General features: G+C 40.7%; 1 protein-coding gene across 1 annotated transcript in view; it reads right to left on the minus strand.

The window, feature by feature from the left end:
• Nucleotides 1-19470, minus strand: part of GUCY2F (guanylate cyclase 2F, retinal) — a 114558-nt gene extending 95088 nt beyond the window's left edge. Inside the window, 3 exon segments of the mRNA XM_019632825.1 lie at nucleotides 4586-5056; nucleotides 5059-5329; nucleotides 19350-19470. Coding sequence (XP_019488370.1) covers nucleotides 4586-5056; nucleotides 5059-5308 — 721 coding nt within the window. The 5' untranslated portion in view covers nucleotides 5309-5329; nucleotides 19350-19470.
• Between the last annotated feature and the right edge of the window lie 1134 nt (nucleotides 19471-20604).

Genomic DNA, 20604 nt, shown 5'->3' on the forward strand with positions numbered 1-20604 from the left:
GGGCTGAATCAAGCACCATACATAGAACATGGGACCTCAAATGAGTATGCCTTAGGGAGCATACCTCAAGTGGACAGGAGTCAGTAGAGCATAAGTCTATTCATTAGACCAGTGATTTTCAAAGTGTGGACCCTGGACTAGCAGTATCAGCACCACTGTGAACTGGTTAGAAATGCAAATTCTGGGGCCCACCTCAGTACTCCTGAATCAGAAACTATGGAGAAGAGACCCAGCAATCTCGGTTTTACTAAGCCCTCCAGGGGATTCTGGTACACACCTAGGGTTTGAAAGGCACTGCTTTAGACCAACCTGAATGGATATCCTGGCTTTCCGATTAGCTATAGGACATTGGGCAAATGATTTAACCTCTCCACCTCAGACACCCCATCTACAAAGTGTGTTAAATAATAATAGGCCTTACTTTAGAGAGATGTTGCAAGAATTGAATGAGCTGGTCCATACGAAGCCCTTGCAAAATGACTAGCACATAATAAACTCTCAATAAATATTAGCTATTGTCATTGTTGTTATTATTTTATGCACAATAATCTTCAATAGATGGGAAGAAACTAGCCGGATCCCTGGCAATAAGATAGTAATATGGTATCTAATTTTGGAAGAACAAAAGAATGCCATTCTGATTGTGTCCTATTTGCTGAACATCATATTGTAATGAAGAATTCCCAATTTAGAAGGATTTAAAGGAATCCCTAAATGGTTCAGCAACCTAGTAAGCCCAAATTGAAAGGATTTCACAATTAGCCAAGCATTGATAGGCAAAAAGTTGAGGGAAAGAGACGAGGGCTTGAAATAGCCATTTGAAAAGTTCTGTAAAGAGCTTTTTAGTGGGACCTCCTGCTAGCCTTTGTGAGAATTAGCAAAAGAACCTCTTCAGGATAATTGCAATCCCACAGGTGTTCTGCCTAGTGAATGGATGCTCTTTTGTCCCATTGGATCAAAACCTCCATCAGAGCTCATGGTTAAAGGATCAGAGTGAACTGGATTTGGCCCTCATGTCCACTCAGATTCCCTTGTGCAGGGCACAACCTACATAGCTACACAACAGCCCTGACTCTAACATGAGACCTTTGTTTTTGATTAATCTCTCTCCTATTTGACTTTGTCAGAAACAAAGATAATTGGCAATTGCCTCTGAAGTTTAGAGGAAATGAGCTGATAATCTGGGAGAGGCTGAATCCCTCCTCTGAGACTTCATTTACCCCATTCTTTTGTGTTAATAACACCTACACCTACCTACTTGTTATGTGAGACTCACTGGTGTTATAAAATTGGAAAGAAAATACCCATCTCCTCAATAATCCTGAGGGTCAAATGAAATTATCTATATGCAAATACCTTGTAAATTGTAAAGAGCTGTTCACATGTAAAGTGGTATTATGGTTGTTTTCATTGTCTCTACAGTAGCATCTAATCACCTCCTTGCTGTTTCCTTTCCGAAGACCCAACTATTATTATTGTTATCATTTTACCGTTAAATTTTGTCATTGTCTTGGTATTGTGTAAGCATAATTTAGACCTGTGTCTGAGAAAGGCAGTACTTCTGACACAAGTAAGGTTCCAGTGACATTTCCTAACTGGAAACATAAATTTACAAGAAAGAGAAGTGGCAACGCCGCCAGTAGTAGAGCTAGCTTTCTCTCCCCTTCCTCCCACCACTGTTCTCACTACCACAAACAGGGCTGTGGTCTCTGTTACTGTGAGCAGATCAGACAAACCAATCTTCCAGCTATTTCTATTACTTCTTAATATTGCCAGGCCTCTCCAGGGGAAGGGATCCCTTTCCGCTCTATTTTGTATATCACAAATGGTCCTTCTCTGAAGGTTTGCTTGGGAGTCCACAGTGTTAAAAAGTAGCCTCATATCCAGCAGAATAGGGGAGTCCAGGCTCTGCCTTCCTCAGCTCTTTTCAGCTGTCACACAAAAAGCTTAGTGCCTTTTCAGTTAAGACAGATAACAGCTAGGAATACTTTAGCAGTCTCAGTCCTACCAGTTGAGAAGGGCTAGAAAATCATCTAGGGATTTGATCTGGTATATGCTGTGCCTGGTATGCTGTAACTTCCCTCACTGCTCTGTTGGCCCAATCCATACTCACTGGCTTCTGGCTTATTTTCTGATGGGACCGGAGATATGCTCTGAACCGTAGGCTACTTAGCTAAAGTCCTGACACTCTATTTATGTTCATACTTTAAATCCTACTTTTCATGCTCCTAGAGGCTGCGGCACTGCTCTCAGTGGATAATCAAGTGGACAACAAGCTATCTTACTTTAATACTCACTCCCCTTCTGCAACTCCTACTGCCACAGCCCCCCACCACTGGTAACTTAAAGTACAGAATATTCATTTGCATTTTTATTAACTTAAAGCAGTAGTTCTTGATTCTGGCTGCATTTTGCAAGCACCTGGGAAGCTATTTAAAATACCTTTGCTGGGGCCCCACTGTCAGACCATCAGAATCTCTGGAGGTGGCAGTCTGGCACCAATCATTTCGAAAAGGTGTCCATTGTGCCCCAGCCCCTCGGAGCACTGTAATTCCTAGAGGAATGAATCTCTAATAGAAGGGCAATAATGTGTACCTTTGGTACCTCCTTGCTTCGAAGGAGTTATAGGTGGTGAGCACTCGGTCAGACTGACAGCCCAAAGAGCTTGGATTTATTTAACATTTCATCATAGAGGACAAAATGCCATTTTGAATAGTACATTTTTTAGAATGGGTGGGATGTGAAACACTCATGGAATGTAAACTTGCAGGAGACACTGGGCTTCATGACGATTTGTAACATATTTTAAAGTTATGATATTAAATATATTAGCCTGTTTCTGACATGGCACCTCCCTGGAAATGGTTTCATATGTTTAAAAATAATTCTGTGCTGTGCTTTGCAAGTATCAACTCTATTCTGAAATAATCAGAGCCACACTGATTGCTTAACATTATAAGATCTTGTAGACTGGAGCTGGAAGCAGACTACTGTAGTTCCTGGAACTAAAAATTCTTGCCCTCATCCTTCAATAATGATCATAATTAAGGTTCAATACTAGAGACACTTGAAACTTAAAATGGAATTCTGGGTATGGGCCAGGCCTAAGCTGGACCGTTCTCTAACAAGCCCATTGTTATGTTAAGGAAATGACTGGGACTAGGACTAATCCTAGAAGTAATCAGTTTGACAAAGTAGTGTCTGAGCTATCTGTCCTAAAGTGGTGGAGTGGCTGCACTGAGGAAATGAGCAGTGTTCCCACAAATCACTGTCAATTTCTTTAAAAAAAAAAGATAAAGTGGAGATTTAGAAAATTAGAATGGAAAAAATTAAAAACCAAGTGTCACAAGGGCTTGCAATAAGTGTAAGTAAAAGACATTTGATTAAAAAGGACCAGAAAAGACCCCCTTCCCCAAAATGCACTCAACTTGCCCTGGTGATAGTAATTAAGTGGGTCAGTCCAAAGTGCTTCATACTTTGTCCATTGTCTCTGCAAGAATCATCTTTGAACATAAAACTTTTCTTTAAAGGGGAAAGATTAAACATTAGATGGTCTTATTTTAATATGCTTTCATTTATCAGCCAGGACCCTGCATACCTGCTAGTTGTATGCTGCAGAGAAAGAAGCCCTGCTTTTCGGGGTGGAGGACAGAAGAGGGACATGCATTTGGGAGTCTAGAGAAGGCAGGTTCTAAGTGAGATATGATGACACAAGGGTCTTGGGCACCTCTGAGGGAATGTACCTAAAAGGTAGTGGAAGGAAAATCTCCCTTAAATGACTAGACAAAAATGGAACCATAAGAATATCCCTCTTTTGGTTAAGAACTGGCTTGGGATGCCTGAGGGCCCCGGTTCGGATCCCACATATGAGGGCCAGTGACACTGCCCTCTACAGCTAAGATGCTGAACAACAGCTCAACCTGGAGCTGGGCTGCCGTGAGTCACCAGCGACAGTGTAGGCTGCAGTCCCTGCTGCAGTGGATTGCCATGGGCTACCGTGTGTAGCCAGCAGCCAGCGTGAGCAGCCTTCAAGCCGCGGGAGCGGCCGTCCAGAAGCCAGCGACTAATCTGCCTCGCCCGGGAAGAGCGCAATGATGGTGCCAACTTGGGCCAGTGAAGCAACATCCTCCACAACTAGACTGAAGAACAAAAAGACAGCAACTTGTCTGTTCCTCTTCCCCAATTCCCCAGCGCTGTTCCCATCCCCCAATTCCCCAATAAAAATCTTTAAAAAAATACCCCTCTTTGGTTAATCGAAAACTACCAGGGTCCTAAGGGAATAGAGCGTGTGTGGCTATATGTTACTCTTGATGTTATTCTTCCCCACCCTGGTTTTAAGAGCAGGCACTGGCACCCAAGGGCATTCTAACCTCAGAATTCTTTGTACCTTTATTCAGTTCATAAAATAGGCTCTGTTGAAGCAGCACAGGTTTGGGGCCTGTGCGTGAGTGCAAGGAGGCAAACACATGAAGAACTGGGGAGTAGTAATGTGCTATCCTAGGGCATGAGGGTAGGAAACTTTTTGGCTATTTTAATATCTTTCACTGAAGCCACGTTTAAACCTCAGCCAGGAGAAAGCACTCACTGCGAATTCTGTCTGCCTGGCTAATCTGCTGGAGAGCTTTCCAAATGCTTTGACTGTCTTGTGCTGTGGTCAGGATGACCCCTACAGGTAGGCCACGGCTCCAAAGAGCATTTGCAACTTGATTGGCTGTGTGCACCCAAATGTCTTCATCTGAGGAAATTACTCCAGCATGAGCCTATTGGAAATATTTCATGAAGGTCACCAGCACCCGGATGGCAGAAGAGAGTGTCCGAGAAAAGGTCGGGTAGCTATTTTTATTGTCTAATTTATAATTCACACAAGCCCAAGAGAAAATCCCTTTGTTCCAGCTGTTTCCCAGGAGTGAGGCTGCCTCGCAGTAGCCAGGGTTGGCAGGTCCAATAAATCCTGAGGCCATCTAGTGGTAGGAAATGAAACTGGAGAGGGCTCTTGAAGTCAGGCAGTCTTCATTGAGAATCTCATACTCAAAAGAGTAACCCAGGTCAAATGATGTTTGATCCGCTCAGCAGCTAATGGAGCAGCAACCTCAGGCAGGGCCTTTGAGAACAATGGATTGCAAGCACAAGGACCCACTACCCCTATCTTGTAGGGAGGTGCCCACACCTGCTGCAGGAAGGATATGGAGGCCAGGAAGCACAAGCACCACAGGAGCTTGAACGATGCAAGACCATGGTGTCCTCGCTGCCTTCTGGGAACCGTGAACCATAGCACAAAGTCAGAGAAAGGCCAGGATCCCAAGAACATAGCCCTCCTGCTTCCAGCAAGCTAATGAAGAGATACTGAAAGGTTAGTCTGCTTTCTTGACATGGACAGTGGTGTTTCCAAATGCCTGTCAATCAGAGGGAAACGTGTGTTACTTAACATTATTCCTGAAGCTTCTGGAAATATGGGTTATGAACAAATGGCAATGTTCACCCAATGTTCACACTTTGGGTGAACAGTAGATGGCGGTGCCATCTACTGAGACTCTTCCTTCTCCTGTCTTCACATTCAATCCATCATCAAGTCTTATTGATTCAACTTCAGTTATAACTGCCCACCCCACAGTGTTGTGAGGATTACATGGGTTAACATACATACAGTAAGCACTTATAACATGATCTGGCATGGTGTTAGCATTATGTTAGTGATATTCTCATTATTATCATTTTAAATATGTCCATTTTCTCCACCATACTGCCCTCTTGGAGAGAGACAAAGATTTAAACAGATAATGGCAATGCAGGGTAAAAAGTTCTATGATTGAAGTAGACCAGACAGAGAAAGACAGAGAGAATCATGCAAACCCAGATTTCAAGGAAGGGGAGGAGAGAGGTGGAGGAACGTCTCTCTGAGTTGAGTATTGAAAGAAAAGTTAGACAGGTGAATGAGGTTTTGAGGGAGGTTGGTGCTAAGAACCTTCCAGGCAGAAGGAACAGCATGCAGTAAGACACATGGGTTAAAAAAAAAAAGGGATATGTTAGTCTCAGAATTCCTAGCCATTGGTTCTGCTCAGGTCTGTGATGTCAGCTAAGGTAAGGACCAGATCACCAAGTCACATATGCCATTCATATGTTTTTAGATTTGATCCTGTAGACAATGGTTTTAAGCAGATCCTGTAGACAATGGTTTTAAGCAGATTAATGCTATAATCAGAGTTCTAGTTTTAAAAGATCATTCAAGTACCAGTGTGGATAATGGGTTGGAAGGGAGCAAGATGTTAGACAGGCAGACCAGTTTGGAGGCTGTTATAGTAATCCATATGGGAAATGATGACAGACCAAGAGAGTGGTAGTGAAGATATAGAAGAATGGAGATGAATTTCACCAAGATTAAAAATATCAAAGAGATTTTAAAAAGTAGAACTAGTAACAAGTTGGTGACTGACAAGGTGTAGAAAGTAAAGGTAAAAAGGGGTCTCCAAGATAATTTTGAGCTTCTCAGGCCTAGGCAACTGGTTGGAAAATGATACTGGTCTCTGTTAAAGGGAACACTAGAGGAAGGGCTGGGAGATATAATGTATTCTAGTAGACACGTTGAACTGGTGATGCCTGTAGAATATACAAGAAGCAATATCCAGTAGACAAATTAACATACTGGATCTCATAATAGAAGGCTGAGCTAGTGATATAAATTTGAATGTAATCAAATTGATAGAGAGTAATTGAATATGTGGCAGTATATAAAATAACAAAAGAGATTTGTAAGGAAAGAAGCCTGAGGACAAAACCCTGAGACCCCACAACACAGGCAGAGAGAAAGGAAGTTATAATGAAAACTTACATGAAAAGTCCAGAGAAACAGCAAAATCCAGGAGAAAGTGGTATCTTACAATCCAAGGAAGATTAAACTTTGAGGATGAAAAGTGTTTATCACATTTCACACTCTGCTGAGAAGTCAAGAAAGCTAAAGATAGAAAGGTGGCTGTCCATTAGATTTGGATTCAGAGAGTAAGGCTGCACGCTGAGAGACCACAATGAGTCAAAAATGAACAGGAATTAATGACGTGGAGTCACAAAATGTAGAGGACTCTTTCAAGATGATACAGGCAAAGACTTTCTCCATCTGGCCCTTGCCTTTGTCTATACCCCCATTTAACACTGTTCTTACCTGATGCTATAGTAAATGTCTTGCAGTTCAACAGACATATATCGCATAGTCTGTCAAACATAGAATTTGGAAAAGGCCATTTCTTCTGCCTTGAATGCCCTTCTTCCTCCTCCCATACACCACTTCCGGGCTTGTTGGATGAACTCTACCTTCAAGATCCAATTGAAGTGTTCCCTACTCTGTGCAGCCTTAGTTAGCACTCCCAGGTTAAGTTCATTGCTTTTTCATGTGTGCCTCCTACTTATTCCTATTAGGGAAGACACCACTCTGATTCGTAAACTGTTGTCTTCCTGGTGTATATTGTGACAAGGATACTGAACTGTTTGATATCTCTGTATTTACATGACCTCATATTTTCATCCACAAAGGAGTGGGCAACGATGAAGGCAACTCTCTGCAGAACATAGCCCACTGGACTGGGAGCTCCTAGGTGTCCTCTTCATAGCCCTAATGCCTAGTCAAGTTCCCAAAACAGAGTAGGAATCAAACAAATGTTTGTGAAATGAATTAATAAAACATTAAAGTTGATCCAAGGTCAGGAAAAACCACACTACACATAATAAGAAGAATTAATTGCTCAGGGGAGATGTTAATGAGGAAAATCCAACCAAAGATCAAAGTAATGGCATGGCTCTTTTCAGGGCTAATAATCAGCACCGGTGTGTACCAGTCAAGCCTAGCCTGCCTATGCCAGGCCTGTTAGATATTATCTTGACTCTCATCGTTAATTTTATGAGAAAGCTTGACTTCTCAAGACACCACTCAGGGGCACACCTGCTAGATCTTAAAGGCCTACCATAATAATATGCCCCCAACACTTGTAAACAGGTGAAAGCTTGTTCAAATGAGGGTCAAGAAAGAATTGGGCAGGAAAAGTCTCACAAATCACCATGAGTCAGAGGCTGAGCAATGGGTAAGATGGAGAGGGGAAACTCCCAACTTTGCTTGGAGGGGGTTGGTGGAAAGGTGGTTCTGGGCTGACTACATACAAAAGACCTCAAATTTATTCCTAGATAGATTTATTCCATCTGCTATATTGAAGGCATGAGGATAAGATTCACCATGGATAAGGTGCAAGATGTGGACTCAGCCTTCAACGACTCCCAGCCTGGCACTATAAACTGAGCTCTAGTCAAGAGCCACATGCTTCTCTTCCCACCCTCCTGTCACCCCAATCTTCCATCATTCATGACAAAACTTGGGAGCTTAGGCACTCTAGGAACAGCCCCTTCTCTGAAGTAGCATGAGAGGGATCCTTATTTTTGGTCTGTATTATAACAAGGATATTGTGCTGTTTGATATTTCTGTCCTTAGAGGACCTCACTCTTTTAACCACTAGGAATGGGCAATAGTGAAGGTAATTCTGTGTAGGGACTAGAGCCTTCAGCAACAGGGCGAGGAGGCCAACTTACTGCCTTTTCCCCCCCCAAACACACTAGTTTGATGGGTTCTCTCCCAGAAGTGGTATATTTAAGCAAGAAATTAGCTCTTGGATAACAAAGGCTAAGATTTACTGAGTACTTGCTATGTATCAGACATTGGGCTAAACTCTTTGCATGTTTTATCTTATTTTAAAAACTCAATAAGATTTCCAATCAAGATGGCAGAGTATGTAAATGCTGTGCTCACCTCCTCTCAGGACCACATCAATTACAACTAAACTACAGAACAATCATCATTTAAAGTCGCCTGAAGTCTAGCTGAACCAAAGCCCTACAACTGCAGACATACAGAAGTCACCTCAAGACTGATAGGAGAGGCAGAGACATAGAATTGGCTGGTCCCAAACCTGCATGTACCCATTAAAAATTGTGAGGGATACATTGGCTACGGAGATTCTCCACCTCCAGAGGAGCGTGGGGCCCAAAATCCACACCAGGCTCTCCACCCCAGGGCTTCAGTGCTGAAGAGAGAAATCTCCATAACTTCTGGCTGTGAAAAGCAGTGGAGATTGTGACTGACTGAGATGGAGGGTGGCTGCAGACCTAGGCATTTCTCTTAAAGGGCCCATGCACGGAATTACTTGCTGAAGGACTCACTCTCTCTGAGCTCCAGCACTGGGGCAGAAGCTTGAAAGGTGCCAGGGACATACAGGGAGAAACAGAATTATCTAGCATCAGGGTGAGGGCTGGAGGGGCAGCTTTCTCCCAGACAGTGGAGCTGGCAGAAGCCATTGTTTCTTTGTTGAGCATTCCCCTTCCCTACATGCAGACGTCACATCTCAGTCTCCATCAACCGGGCTAACCCTGTTCATTGGCCTTGATTCTCTGAGACCCTGCCGCATTCAACCTTTGGACATACCCAAGTCTTATCCAGTGGCTTTTCCGTACAAACAACCTGTCTTAGCTCATGCTGCAGACTTTCCTAAAATTTCTCAAAGGTTCACAAAATCTAAACAAGCAGCATCTGGCTTCAGTGTGTCCTGTACCTCTGGCTGAGCAGCCCAAATCCTGGCACTAGCAACAGCCAGCCTCAGTTCAAGGCTTGATCTCTCGAGGCACGTCCAAGCCCAGTGCAGGTGGCTGCCATCTACAAATTGCTTTGTGGCTCATACCAGGTGGCCCCGGGCAGAGCACAGGCTGCAGCTAAACTTGGCCTGCAGCAGGTCCCCTTCCAGGAGGCCCTAGGGCTGGTATGCCTAATGGCCAGTTTTGGACAAAGCTGGAGTATCACCCAGCCACCTCCAAGGACTACACACCCAAAGGGTAGGTTGGGCAAGCCCTGCTAAAGTGAACCCTGCTCTGTAGGGTCAGCCCTTGCACCACAACTCCTCCAACGTAGGCACAGTCAGTCCTCAGAACCAATCAGCCTGAGGGTCAGTCCCTCTCATTGCTATGCAAATAGCAACCAAGGCTCAACTACAACAGGACGGTGCACACAACCCAGAAAAGGGACACACCTACAGCACTTGGCTCTGGTGACCAGGAAGACTGCACCACTGGGTCCCACAGAACACCTACTACATAAGGCCACTCTGCTAAGAATGGGAGACATAGCAGTCCTACCTAATCCATAAAAAACAAACACAGGGAGTCAGCCAAAATAGGGAGAGAAAGAAACATGTCTCACATGAAAGAACAGAACAAAGCTACAGAAAAAGAACTAAACAAAATGGAGACAAGCAATCTGCCAGACACAAAGTTCCAAACACTAGTTATTAGTTTGCCCAATGATCTCAGGGAGAACTTCAACAAAGAGATAGGAAGCACAAAAATGGAGATAGAAAACATAAAGAAGAACTAGTCAGAAATAAAGGATACAATAACTTAAATGAAGAATATGTTAGAGGGAATCAACAGAAGATTAGATAAAGCAGAGAATCTAATCAGGGGTTTAGAAGATAAGGTAGCAGAAAACACCCAATTAGAACATGAAAAAGAAAAAAAAGAATCCAAAAAAAGTAAGGATAGTTTAAGGGGCGTCTAGGACATCATCAAGCACACCAACATTCACATCATAGGGGCACCAGAAAAAGAAGACAGAGAGCAAGGGATTGAAACCTATTCAAAGAAATAATTACGAAAACTTCCCTAACATGGAGAAAGAAATAGACATACAAGCTCAGAAAGCAGAGAGTCCCAAAAAAATGAACCCAAACAGGCTCACACCAAGACACATCATAATTAGATTGCCAAAGGTTAAAGACAAAGAGAGAATCTTAAAAGCAGCAAGATGAAACCTATATAATTAAACTAACCAATGTCACCCCAATAAATTTAATAAATAAAAAATGAAATCTATATAATTTTACTAACCAATGTCACCCCCAACAAATTTAATAAATAAATAAGAACAAATATATGGTAATGTATTATAAAAATGTACACTTGAAATCTATTTAATTTTACTAACCAATGTCACCCTAATAAATTTAATTTTTAAAGAAAGAGAAAAGCAGTTAGTTACCTACAAGGGAGCTCCCATATGACTATAAGCTGATTTCTCAACAGAAACTTTGCATGCCAGAAAGGATTGCCATAAAATAATCAGAGTGATGAAAAACAGGGACCTAAAACCAAGATTTCACTACCCAGCAAAGCTATCATTTAGAATAAAAAAACAAAGAACTTCCCAAACAAGAAAAAGCTGAGTTCATCACCACCAAACCAATATTACAAGGAATCCTGGAAGGATTTCTTTAACATGAAAAAAAAAAGATTAAAAATGTGGACAATAAAATGGCAATAACTACATATCAACAATTACTTTAAATGTACATGGATTAAATGCTCCAATCAAAAGATAAGGTTGCTGAATGGGTAAGAAAACATGACCCTTACATATGTGGCCTACAACGGACTCACTTAAGATAGAAAGGCACACACAGACTGAAAGTAAAGGGATGGGAAAAAGATTTCATGTAAATGAAAAAAAAAAAGCTGGAGTAGCAATACTTATACGAGATAAAATAAACTTTAAAACAAATACTATAACAAGAGACAAAGAAGGACCCAGTAATTCCACTTCTGAGTATTTATCTGAAGCAATGCAAAATGCTACTTCAAGAGGACATGTGCATGCATATGTTCATTGCAGCATTGTTTTTAATGGCCACAATGTGGAGGCAGCCTGCGTGTCCGTTGATGGATGAGTGGATAAAGAGAGGAGGTGGTACAACGTGGAGTAGAGTGTGGGAATGGAGTCAATGGAATTGTAATAGATAAGTATAATATCGTAGGTGGGAGGGCAGTAGATGGCTGAGGGGGTTGTTTCTGTGTGAAGGGTGAAAAGGATAACTATTGCATTGTTAGTACACCTGAAACTAACAATAAAAAAGAGAGTAGTTGGTACATATATACAATGGACTATTGCTCAGCATGGAAGGGAATGGATTCTTGCCATCTGCAGCAGCATCGATGAACCTAGAGGGTATTGTGCTGAGTGGAGTATGTCAGACAGACAAAGACAGATGCAATGTGATTTCACTTATATGTGGAATCTAAATAACAAAACAAGCAAACAAAACAGAAACACCCATAGACACAGAGAACATTTTGATGGTTGCCAGATGGGAGGGGGGTTGGGAGTGAGTGAAAAAGGGGAAGGGATTAAGAAGTACAAATTGGTCGTTACACAGTAATCATGGAAATGTATAAGGAATACAGTCAATAATATTGTAATAACTATGTAAGGTGTCAGATGGGTACTAGACTTATCAGGCTGACAGATGGGAGGAAGATTGGGGCAGGATAAAAAAAGGTGAAGGGATTAAGAAGTACAAATTGATAGTTACAAAATAGTCATGGGGAGGTAAAGCATAGAGAACATAGCCAAAAACATGGTAATAACTATGCATAGTGCCAGATGGGTACTAGATTAGTCAGGGGGATCACTTCTTAAGTTATATAAATGTCTAACCACTAAGCTGTACACCTGCAATTAATATAAAATAATGTTGAATGTCAAAAAATAATGAAATAAAATAAAAACTCAATAAAAAACGTATCACAGCCCTTTCAAGTAAGTACTATTACCACCCTCATTTATAGATGATGAAAATGAGGCTCAGAAAAGGGTAAGTAACTTGCCTGAGGGCACACAATGGTAGAATGGGGGATTTGCACCCCAGTTGATTGAGCCCAATAGCCCCTAATCTGTGAAATCACTGAGACCACCATTTTATATTTTATATTACACAGATTGAATTTGAATGATTCATTTGTTGTTTTAAAAAATCCCTTAGTCCCCCATGAAGAAATAAATTAGGTAATGAGGGAGATGGGTGGAGTAACCTCAGAAGAGCAAATAGAAATCCATTATCCAACTGGAACGAATTTCTCACTAGTGTTCAAGAGCAGCCTTGGGACACCCCACTTACATATCACTTAGAGTTCAGTGTTGCACAGCTAGGGGTGGTGGTTGCAATCATATAGAATAGAATATATTCTATATGAAGCTAATAATAGTCTTTGAGAATGGACGTCTTGGGAGTACAGCCTTTGGCACGTTAGCTATGATTCTGAATTTCCTCATCTGCAAAATGAAGGTAAATTTAATTTAATGCTTTGAGGTAAGGGATTAAATAAGATAGAATGCTGAGCACACAGTTGTCTTTTAATAAAATAGTAGTTCTTCCTTGCTGTTTGGAAAGACTACATTGGGAATCAGAAGGCCTGGGTCCTCAACCCAGTTCAGCCACTGACTTACCATGTGACATTGAAGAATTTGTTGTCCCTCCCTGGGTCTCTCTTTTTTCCCCCATCAGCTAAACTAAAAAAATCTGCAAGTCCCTTTCTTCTCTGATGTATATTGACCCTAGCATTCTAAACCTTTGTGTTTAACAAGATTTCTAAACCTCAGCAGTATTAAACTGCTTTCTGAATTCATTCAACATTCTTTAGCGTTTGCTGTTCCAGTTGGCTTTTTACTGACTTCACCCAAGTGGTTTGTTCTTACTTGTAGATTACTAGTAAGATCCAGTTCCTAATAATTTTTAATTATGGTCTAGAGTCCTCTATCAAGTACCCGCAATGTGAAGTGTCCCGCACTCCACCAATGCTGGAGTTATGCTAAACTAAAAATCTGGGTTCCTTGGGCCGGCCGAGTGGCGCCTTGGTTAAGAGTTGGTTTGGGATGCCAGCTCTGAGCAGCAGGGCCCCAGTTCAGATCTCGCAGGGCCCCAGTTCAGATCCCACATGAGGGCCAGTGACGCTGCACCCTCTAAAGCTAAGATGGTGAACAACAGCTCGACCTGGAGCTAGGCTGCCGTGGGTCACCGACGACAGCGTAGGCTGCAGCCCCTGCTGCAGTGAGCTGCTGTGAGCTACCGTGAGGGCTGGCAGCCGGTGTGAGCTGCCATAAGCCGCAGTGAGCAGCCGTCCAATGGCTGGTGTGCAACTGCCTCAGCTGAGAAGAGCACAATGATCACAATATCAACATGGGCCAGTGAAGCAAAGTCCTCCACAACTAGACTGAAGAACAAAAAGGACAGCAACTTTTCTGCTCCCCTTCCCCGATTCCCCAACGCTGTTCCCCTCTCCTAATTCCCCAATAAAATCCTTAAAAAACAAAATCTGCATTCCTAAAGCCATTCACTATCTTATCATTATTATTAACAAGTATACATTGAGAACATGGTTTGTACTACGCCTGAAACTACAGAAAAAAAGGGTGGGGGGAATACAGGGCCTGGCCAAGAAGCCTCACCAGGAAAACAGCCACGTACAACAACTATGTAACATCCCTCAATATGGCTCATATGTAAGGTCAAATTTATAAGATTCCTGCCTGCTTTTGCTCACCATTGTATCTCTAGTGCCCTGCATAATGCCTAACACATAATAGGTACTCAACAAATATCTGTTGACTAAATAGTGAAGAAGAGACATGGAGCATGAATGAAATGTTTTATATTACTATGTTGTTGAAAGGGCTATATTTTAGGCCTTGCTCAGAAACTACCTTTGGCAAAATTATCCAGTAGATAAACTTTATCTTCAAACATCTAGTCGAGCTCACTCTGCCCACTCTATTAATGGAGAGGAAAAAAAAACCTCTAGAAAAAGAAGCTCTTTAAATAATTTCCACTGATATATAAAAGACTGATAATATTTGACACTTTCCTCTACTCCCCAACCAATGGTGTTTGTTTTTTAATGGGGGATGGGGAAAAGTTTATGGCAAAGTAATTAATCTATAATATTATAATTAAATTTCAAGCATTATTTGCAGGTAAGCAAAAGGGGGTATGCCACTTTTGAGTAGAAAAATGAAGGGACTTTTCATGCTCCTCAGATCAAAGTGATCAGCTCTCTATGCTATGTGTAATGCTGGCGTTCTGATATTACAATCCAGGTCATTCCTCCTAAGCACAATGCCTACCCATCCCAAGTTCTAAAACGTTTGCTTTTCAACAGCACATTCAAAGGATCATACACTATGTTGGACAGCAACTAGACTTTGGGGAGTGATCGTTTGTAATATATACATATGTTGAATTATAATGTTGTGCATCTGAAACTTATATAATTAAAAATAGAGATGTTCCTAGCAAAAGTACTTGCAAGTTGCATTCAGCACAGTATTTTTGAGTGAATGAAAGTAATGCTGAATCTGTCATGCATGTAGTGAAGTTTTCCAAAAGACTTTTGATAAAGATGTTTCAAACTAGCTACTTGCAAACAGCATTCACGACAGTGTACTTTCAGTGAATGGATGCAATACCCTCTCTGTAATGCATGAAGTGAAGCATTTAACAAGACTAATAATAAAGATCCTTTTAACAAGGTACCTGCAAGTTGCTTTCAGCACAGGATTCTTTCAGTGAATGGAAGCCATAACCTTTCTATAATTTATGTAATTCTGTATAACATTTGTAATAAAGATATTTCTAATAATGGTACTTGCAAGCTGCATTCAGCAGTGTTATTTGAATGAATGGAAGCATAACCCTCTTTCTGTAATGCATATAGTGAAGTGATTATCAAGACTTGTAATAAAGGTGTTTCTAACTAGCTAAAAGTAAAGCATCATAAAACATGATCAAGTGGGATTTATCCCTGGCATGCAGGGATGGTTCAAAATATGTAAATCAATAAATGTGACACATCACATTAACAGAATGAAGGATAAAAATCACACAATCATCTCAATAGATGCAGAAAAAGCATTTGACAAAACTCAACACAGTTTCATGATAAAAACTCTCAGCAAACTAGGTATGGAAGGAATGTACCTCAACATAATAAAGGTTATATATGACAAACCCACGGCTAACAGCACACTCAAATGATGAGAGGATGAAAGCTTTTCCTCTAAGATCAGGAACAAGACAGGAACACCCACTCTTGCCACTCCCATTCAACGTATCAATAGTAATGGAAGTCATGGCAAAAAGGAAAAAAGAAACAAAAGCCACCCAAATTGGAAAGAAAGAAACAAAATTATCTCAGATCCTAGATCACATGACCTTGTATGTAGAAAACCCTAAAGACTCCACAAACAAACAAACAAACAAACAAACAAACAAAAACTGTAAGAACTGACAAGTGAACTCAATAAAGCTGCAGGAACATAATCAACATACAAAAATCAGTTGCATTTCTAGACACTAAAAAGGAACTATCCAAAGGAAATTAAGAAAACAATCCCATTTACAATACCATCCACAATAACAAAATAGTTAGCAATAAATTGAACCAAGGAGGTGAAAGACTTATACAATGAAAACTACAAAACATTAATAAAAGAAATGAAAGAAGACACAAATAAATGGAAAGACATCCCCAGCTCATGGTATGGAAGGCCTAATATTGTCAAAATTTCCACACTACCCAAAACAATCTACAAATTCGATATTATCCCCATCCAAATCCCAATGGCATTTTTACAACAGAAAAATAATTCTAAAAATCCATAGAGAGCTACAAAAAAACCTGAATAGCCAAAGAATTCCTGAGAAAGAAAAAATCTGAAGGTATCACACTTCCTGATATCAAAATATATTACAAAGCCATAGTAATCAAAACAGTGTGGTACCGAAATAATGATAGACATATAAACCAATGGAACAGAATAGAGAGCATAGAAATAAAACCACACAAGTCAACTGATCTTCAACAAGAGAGGTAAGAATACAAAAAGGGGAAAGGATAGTCTCTTAAACAAATGGTTCTGGGAAAACCAGATAGCCATAATGTGCTCATGTCTCCTATGGTTAAAATTAAAATGCAATCTAAAAATGCACTTATTTCACTTAGCATAATGTCCTCCAGGTTCATTCATGTTTTGCATATGGCAAGATTTCTTTCTTTTAAAAGGTTTAATAATATTCCATTTAATGTATATACCACATGTCTTTATCCATTCATCTATGCAAAGTGCAATCAGATTAAAAAAACTGGACATCCACATGAAAAAAGATGAAGTTGAACCCTTACCTTACACTATCATACAAAAATCAACTCAAAATGGATCAAAGATCTAAATGTGCAAGAGCTAAAACTATAAAACTCTTAGCATAAAACAGGGGGAAGTTTCCTTGGCATTATTCTTGGCAATGATTTCTTGAACATGACACCGAAAATAGTGTCAACAAGAGCAAAAATAGACAAATGGAAATACATCAAACTAAAAAACTCTATACAGCAAAGGAAACAATCAATGGGGTGAAAAGGCAACCTACAGAGTGGGAGAAAATATTTGCAAACTATATATATGATAAGGGGTTAATATAAAAAAATATAAAAAATGCCTACAACTCAATAGCAAAATAATAATAATAATAATAATAATAATCTGATTAAAAAGGGGCACAGGACTTGAATAGATGTTTCTCCAAAGAAGACATACAAATGGCCAGTAATTATATGAAAAGGTGTTCACTCTCACTAATCATCAAGGAAAGGAAAGCCAAAACCACAGTGAGACATCACCTCACATCTTTCAGAGTGGCCATTATTTTTTTAAAAACGTTATCACGAGTTGACGAGGATGTGGAGAAATTGGAACACTTGCACACTGTTGGTAGGAATATAAAATGGTGCAGCTGCTATAGAAAATAGCATGTAAGTCCCTCAAATAATTAAAAATACAACTACCATGTAATCTAGTAATCCAACTTCTGCATATGTATTCCCAAAGGATTGAAATCATGATCTCAAAGAGATATCTGCATTCCATGTTCATTGCAGCACCATTCAAAATAGCCAAGGTATGGAAACAAACTAAATGTCCATCAACAGATGAATGGATAAAGACATGTGTATATACATTAAATGAAATATTATTAAGCCTTTAAAAAAGAAAGAAATCTTGCCATATGCAACAACATGAATGAACCTGGGGGATATTATGCTAAGTGAAATAAAGCACTCACAGAAGGACAAATACTGCATGATTCCACTTATATGAGATATTTTAAATAGTCAAACTCATAGAAGCAGAGAGTAGAATAGTGGTTGCTAAGGGCTTTGTGGAGGGGGAAATGAGGAGTTGTTATTCAATGGGTGTAGGGTTTTAGGTATGCAAGATGAATAAGCCCTGAAGATCTGCTTTAAAAATAGTGTTTATACTTAACAATACTGTATTGTGCACTTAAAATTTTAAGAGGGTAGATCTCATGTTAAGCGTTCTTACCACAATAATTAATTAATTAATTTTTATAGCATTTTCTAAGTTTACACATTTACAACGTGGGTGCTTCCTCAAGCCATGTCAGAAAGTGTCTCTTGCTATTTGTTCAAAGTTGTTGTTGCCCTTTGTTAAACAACCCCCAAACTCTATTTCATGCATTGGATGGTATTTCTAACTCTGCTAGGACTCCCTGGAGAACCAGCAAGTTCTATGTTGCTCTAGGATTTGTTTTTGATCCATAACCACAAGATTTTGAAAAAGGAAACTTACTTTGAAAAAAAAAGGGTAGGAAGACAGGGAAGGAAGGAAGAAAAGAAGGGAGGAAGGAAGGAAGGAAGGAAGGAAGGAAGGAAGGAAGGAAGGAAGGAAGGGAGGGAGGGAGGAGTTGCTCTAAGCCTGCTGATTTGGGTTTAAAGACAAAATTATAAAGCTCTTTTGTAAAAAACACTGTCTTAAAAAACTGCCAGCTGAAGCCATCCCCAGGGTTAATGGGAAATGTGGACATGACTAAAAGTTTGAAGGTCTGAAATTTTGGAAATAGAATACTACTGAGTCACAGCTTTTCTGGAATCATAGCCGAGGTAACTCAGGTTTGAACACCTGCATGGAATAGGGCTTCCATGGAAAAAACGCTAGAGCATAGGAATGCATCATTTCATTTCAGGTAGTTTTCACAATCTCATAGGAAGCCTTATTTCACAAGGAAAAAACTGTTCCTTAAACATGTACAAAGACTATGACAAATAGCTCTGAGAAAAATGGTTCTTCATTCTAGCTTGTCAAGCCGAGGAATTCTATGGATGATTGATCTTTGTAGTTACAGCCTGAATCAAGTTAACAGCTGTTTAAGACAACATCAGGAAGAAATAAAAAAAGAATCATGAGAGAAACCAAATAAAAGCTTGAATGAGAGCCTTTGAGCCCAAATCTTGATTTAAAGTGTCTTGAACGCTCTTTTTGCCCCATTTCTTTCCTTCTTTCTTTCTTTCATTCTTTCTTCCTATATTAAACTACATATTGCAGTAAAACTAATGTATCTCAGTCAGATGTCTGAGCTCCCAAGTGGCCTGTGTTTTCCCCCCATTACAATCTTTCTAATAAACAAGAGCTGTCAATTACTCACCACGTAAGTCAGCACTCAAATGTCTTCAGTTTATTGCCTGTGCATGCAAATCTCTGGCATGGCTATCCCGTGTGTCCATTTTAGTGTATCCTCTATTCAGTCATAATTCTACTCAAGACTCAAATCTGATGATAAATTCCATAAGTGGGGTCAATGATTGAGAGGAATAGTAAACCTTTTTTTGTAAATCACTCTTCAGCATCCCCAGACCAAAACCAGGATTAGGATTTAGAGAGACATTTCTAATCCTTTAAATTGATCCCACCTGTAGCAGAGTTAGTGCTGACCTAAATGCATTGACCTAGAGATTAACAAACAATTAGAGTCCTCCACATAAATGCGTCCTCCACAGCCTACTGCCTTCTATCTTTCAAAGTTGCATTCACACACCCTCGGATTTTGCCTCTGTGTTCTTCCATTTTTCCCTTCTAATAATCAAACATACTTTCTCTAGGACACCTTTAAATGCCAGGACATTCATCAGCGGTGATTCCAGGCCAGGATATGAAAAATGATCCAGGCTGGCTTCCTGCAAAATTCAAAGTAGGTGAAGTCTATCTCCTTCTATTTCTCTTAAATGCCTTTACTTCTTTTCCTTCTGAGGGAGACCTCTAACTGCCACCCCTCCCCCCCAATTCTGAACACACCCCATACTTTAGATCTATCCCTTTTCCCTTAGCAGTACTCTCTGTCATGGGCACCATTCATTGAGGTCCCTGTTCTAGATTCCTAAAGTAAGAGCTAAGGTGTTGGAGGCTAACAATGACTTCTATTAAATGAGGGCTACTATATGGCAGACATTTGAAAAATAACAATTTTATTGAAATACAGTTCACATACCATAAAATGTACTCTTTTAAAGTGTACAATTTTGGGGCCGGCCGAGTGGCGCGATGGTTAAGAACTGGCTTGGGACGCCAGAGGGCCCCGGTTCGGATCCCACATATGAGGGCCAGTGACACTGCCCTCCACAGCTAAGATGCTGAACGGCAGCTCGACCTGGAGCTGGGCTGCCGTGAGTCGCCGGCGACGGCGTAGGCTGCAGTCCCTGTGGCAGTGAGATGCCATGGGCTACCGTATGTAGCCAGCAGCCAGCGTGAGTGGCCAGCAGCCACAGTGAGCGGCCGTCCAGAAGCCGGCTACTGATCTGCCTCGCCCGGGAAGAGCACAATGATGGTGCCAACTTGGACCAGTGAAGCGATGTCCTTCACAACTAGACTGAAGAACAAAACGACAGCAACTTCTCTGTTCCCCT

This window comes from Hipposideros armiger, unplaced genomic scaffold, assembly GCF_001890085.2.
Source record: "Hipposideros armiger isolate ML-2016 unplaced genomic scaffold, ASM189008v1 scaffold_1182, whole genome shotgun sequence".
NCBI classification, from domain to species: domain Eukaryota; kingdom Metazoa; phylum Chordata; class Mammalia; order Chiroptera; family Hipposideridae; genus Hipposideros; species Hipposideros armiger.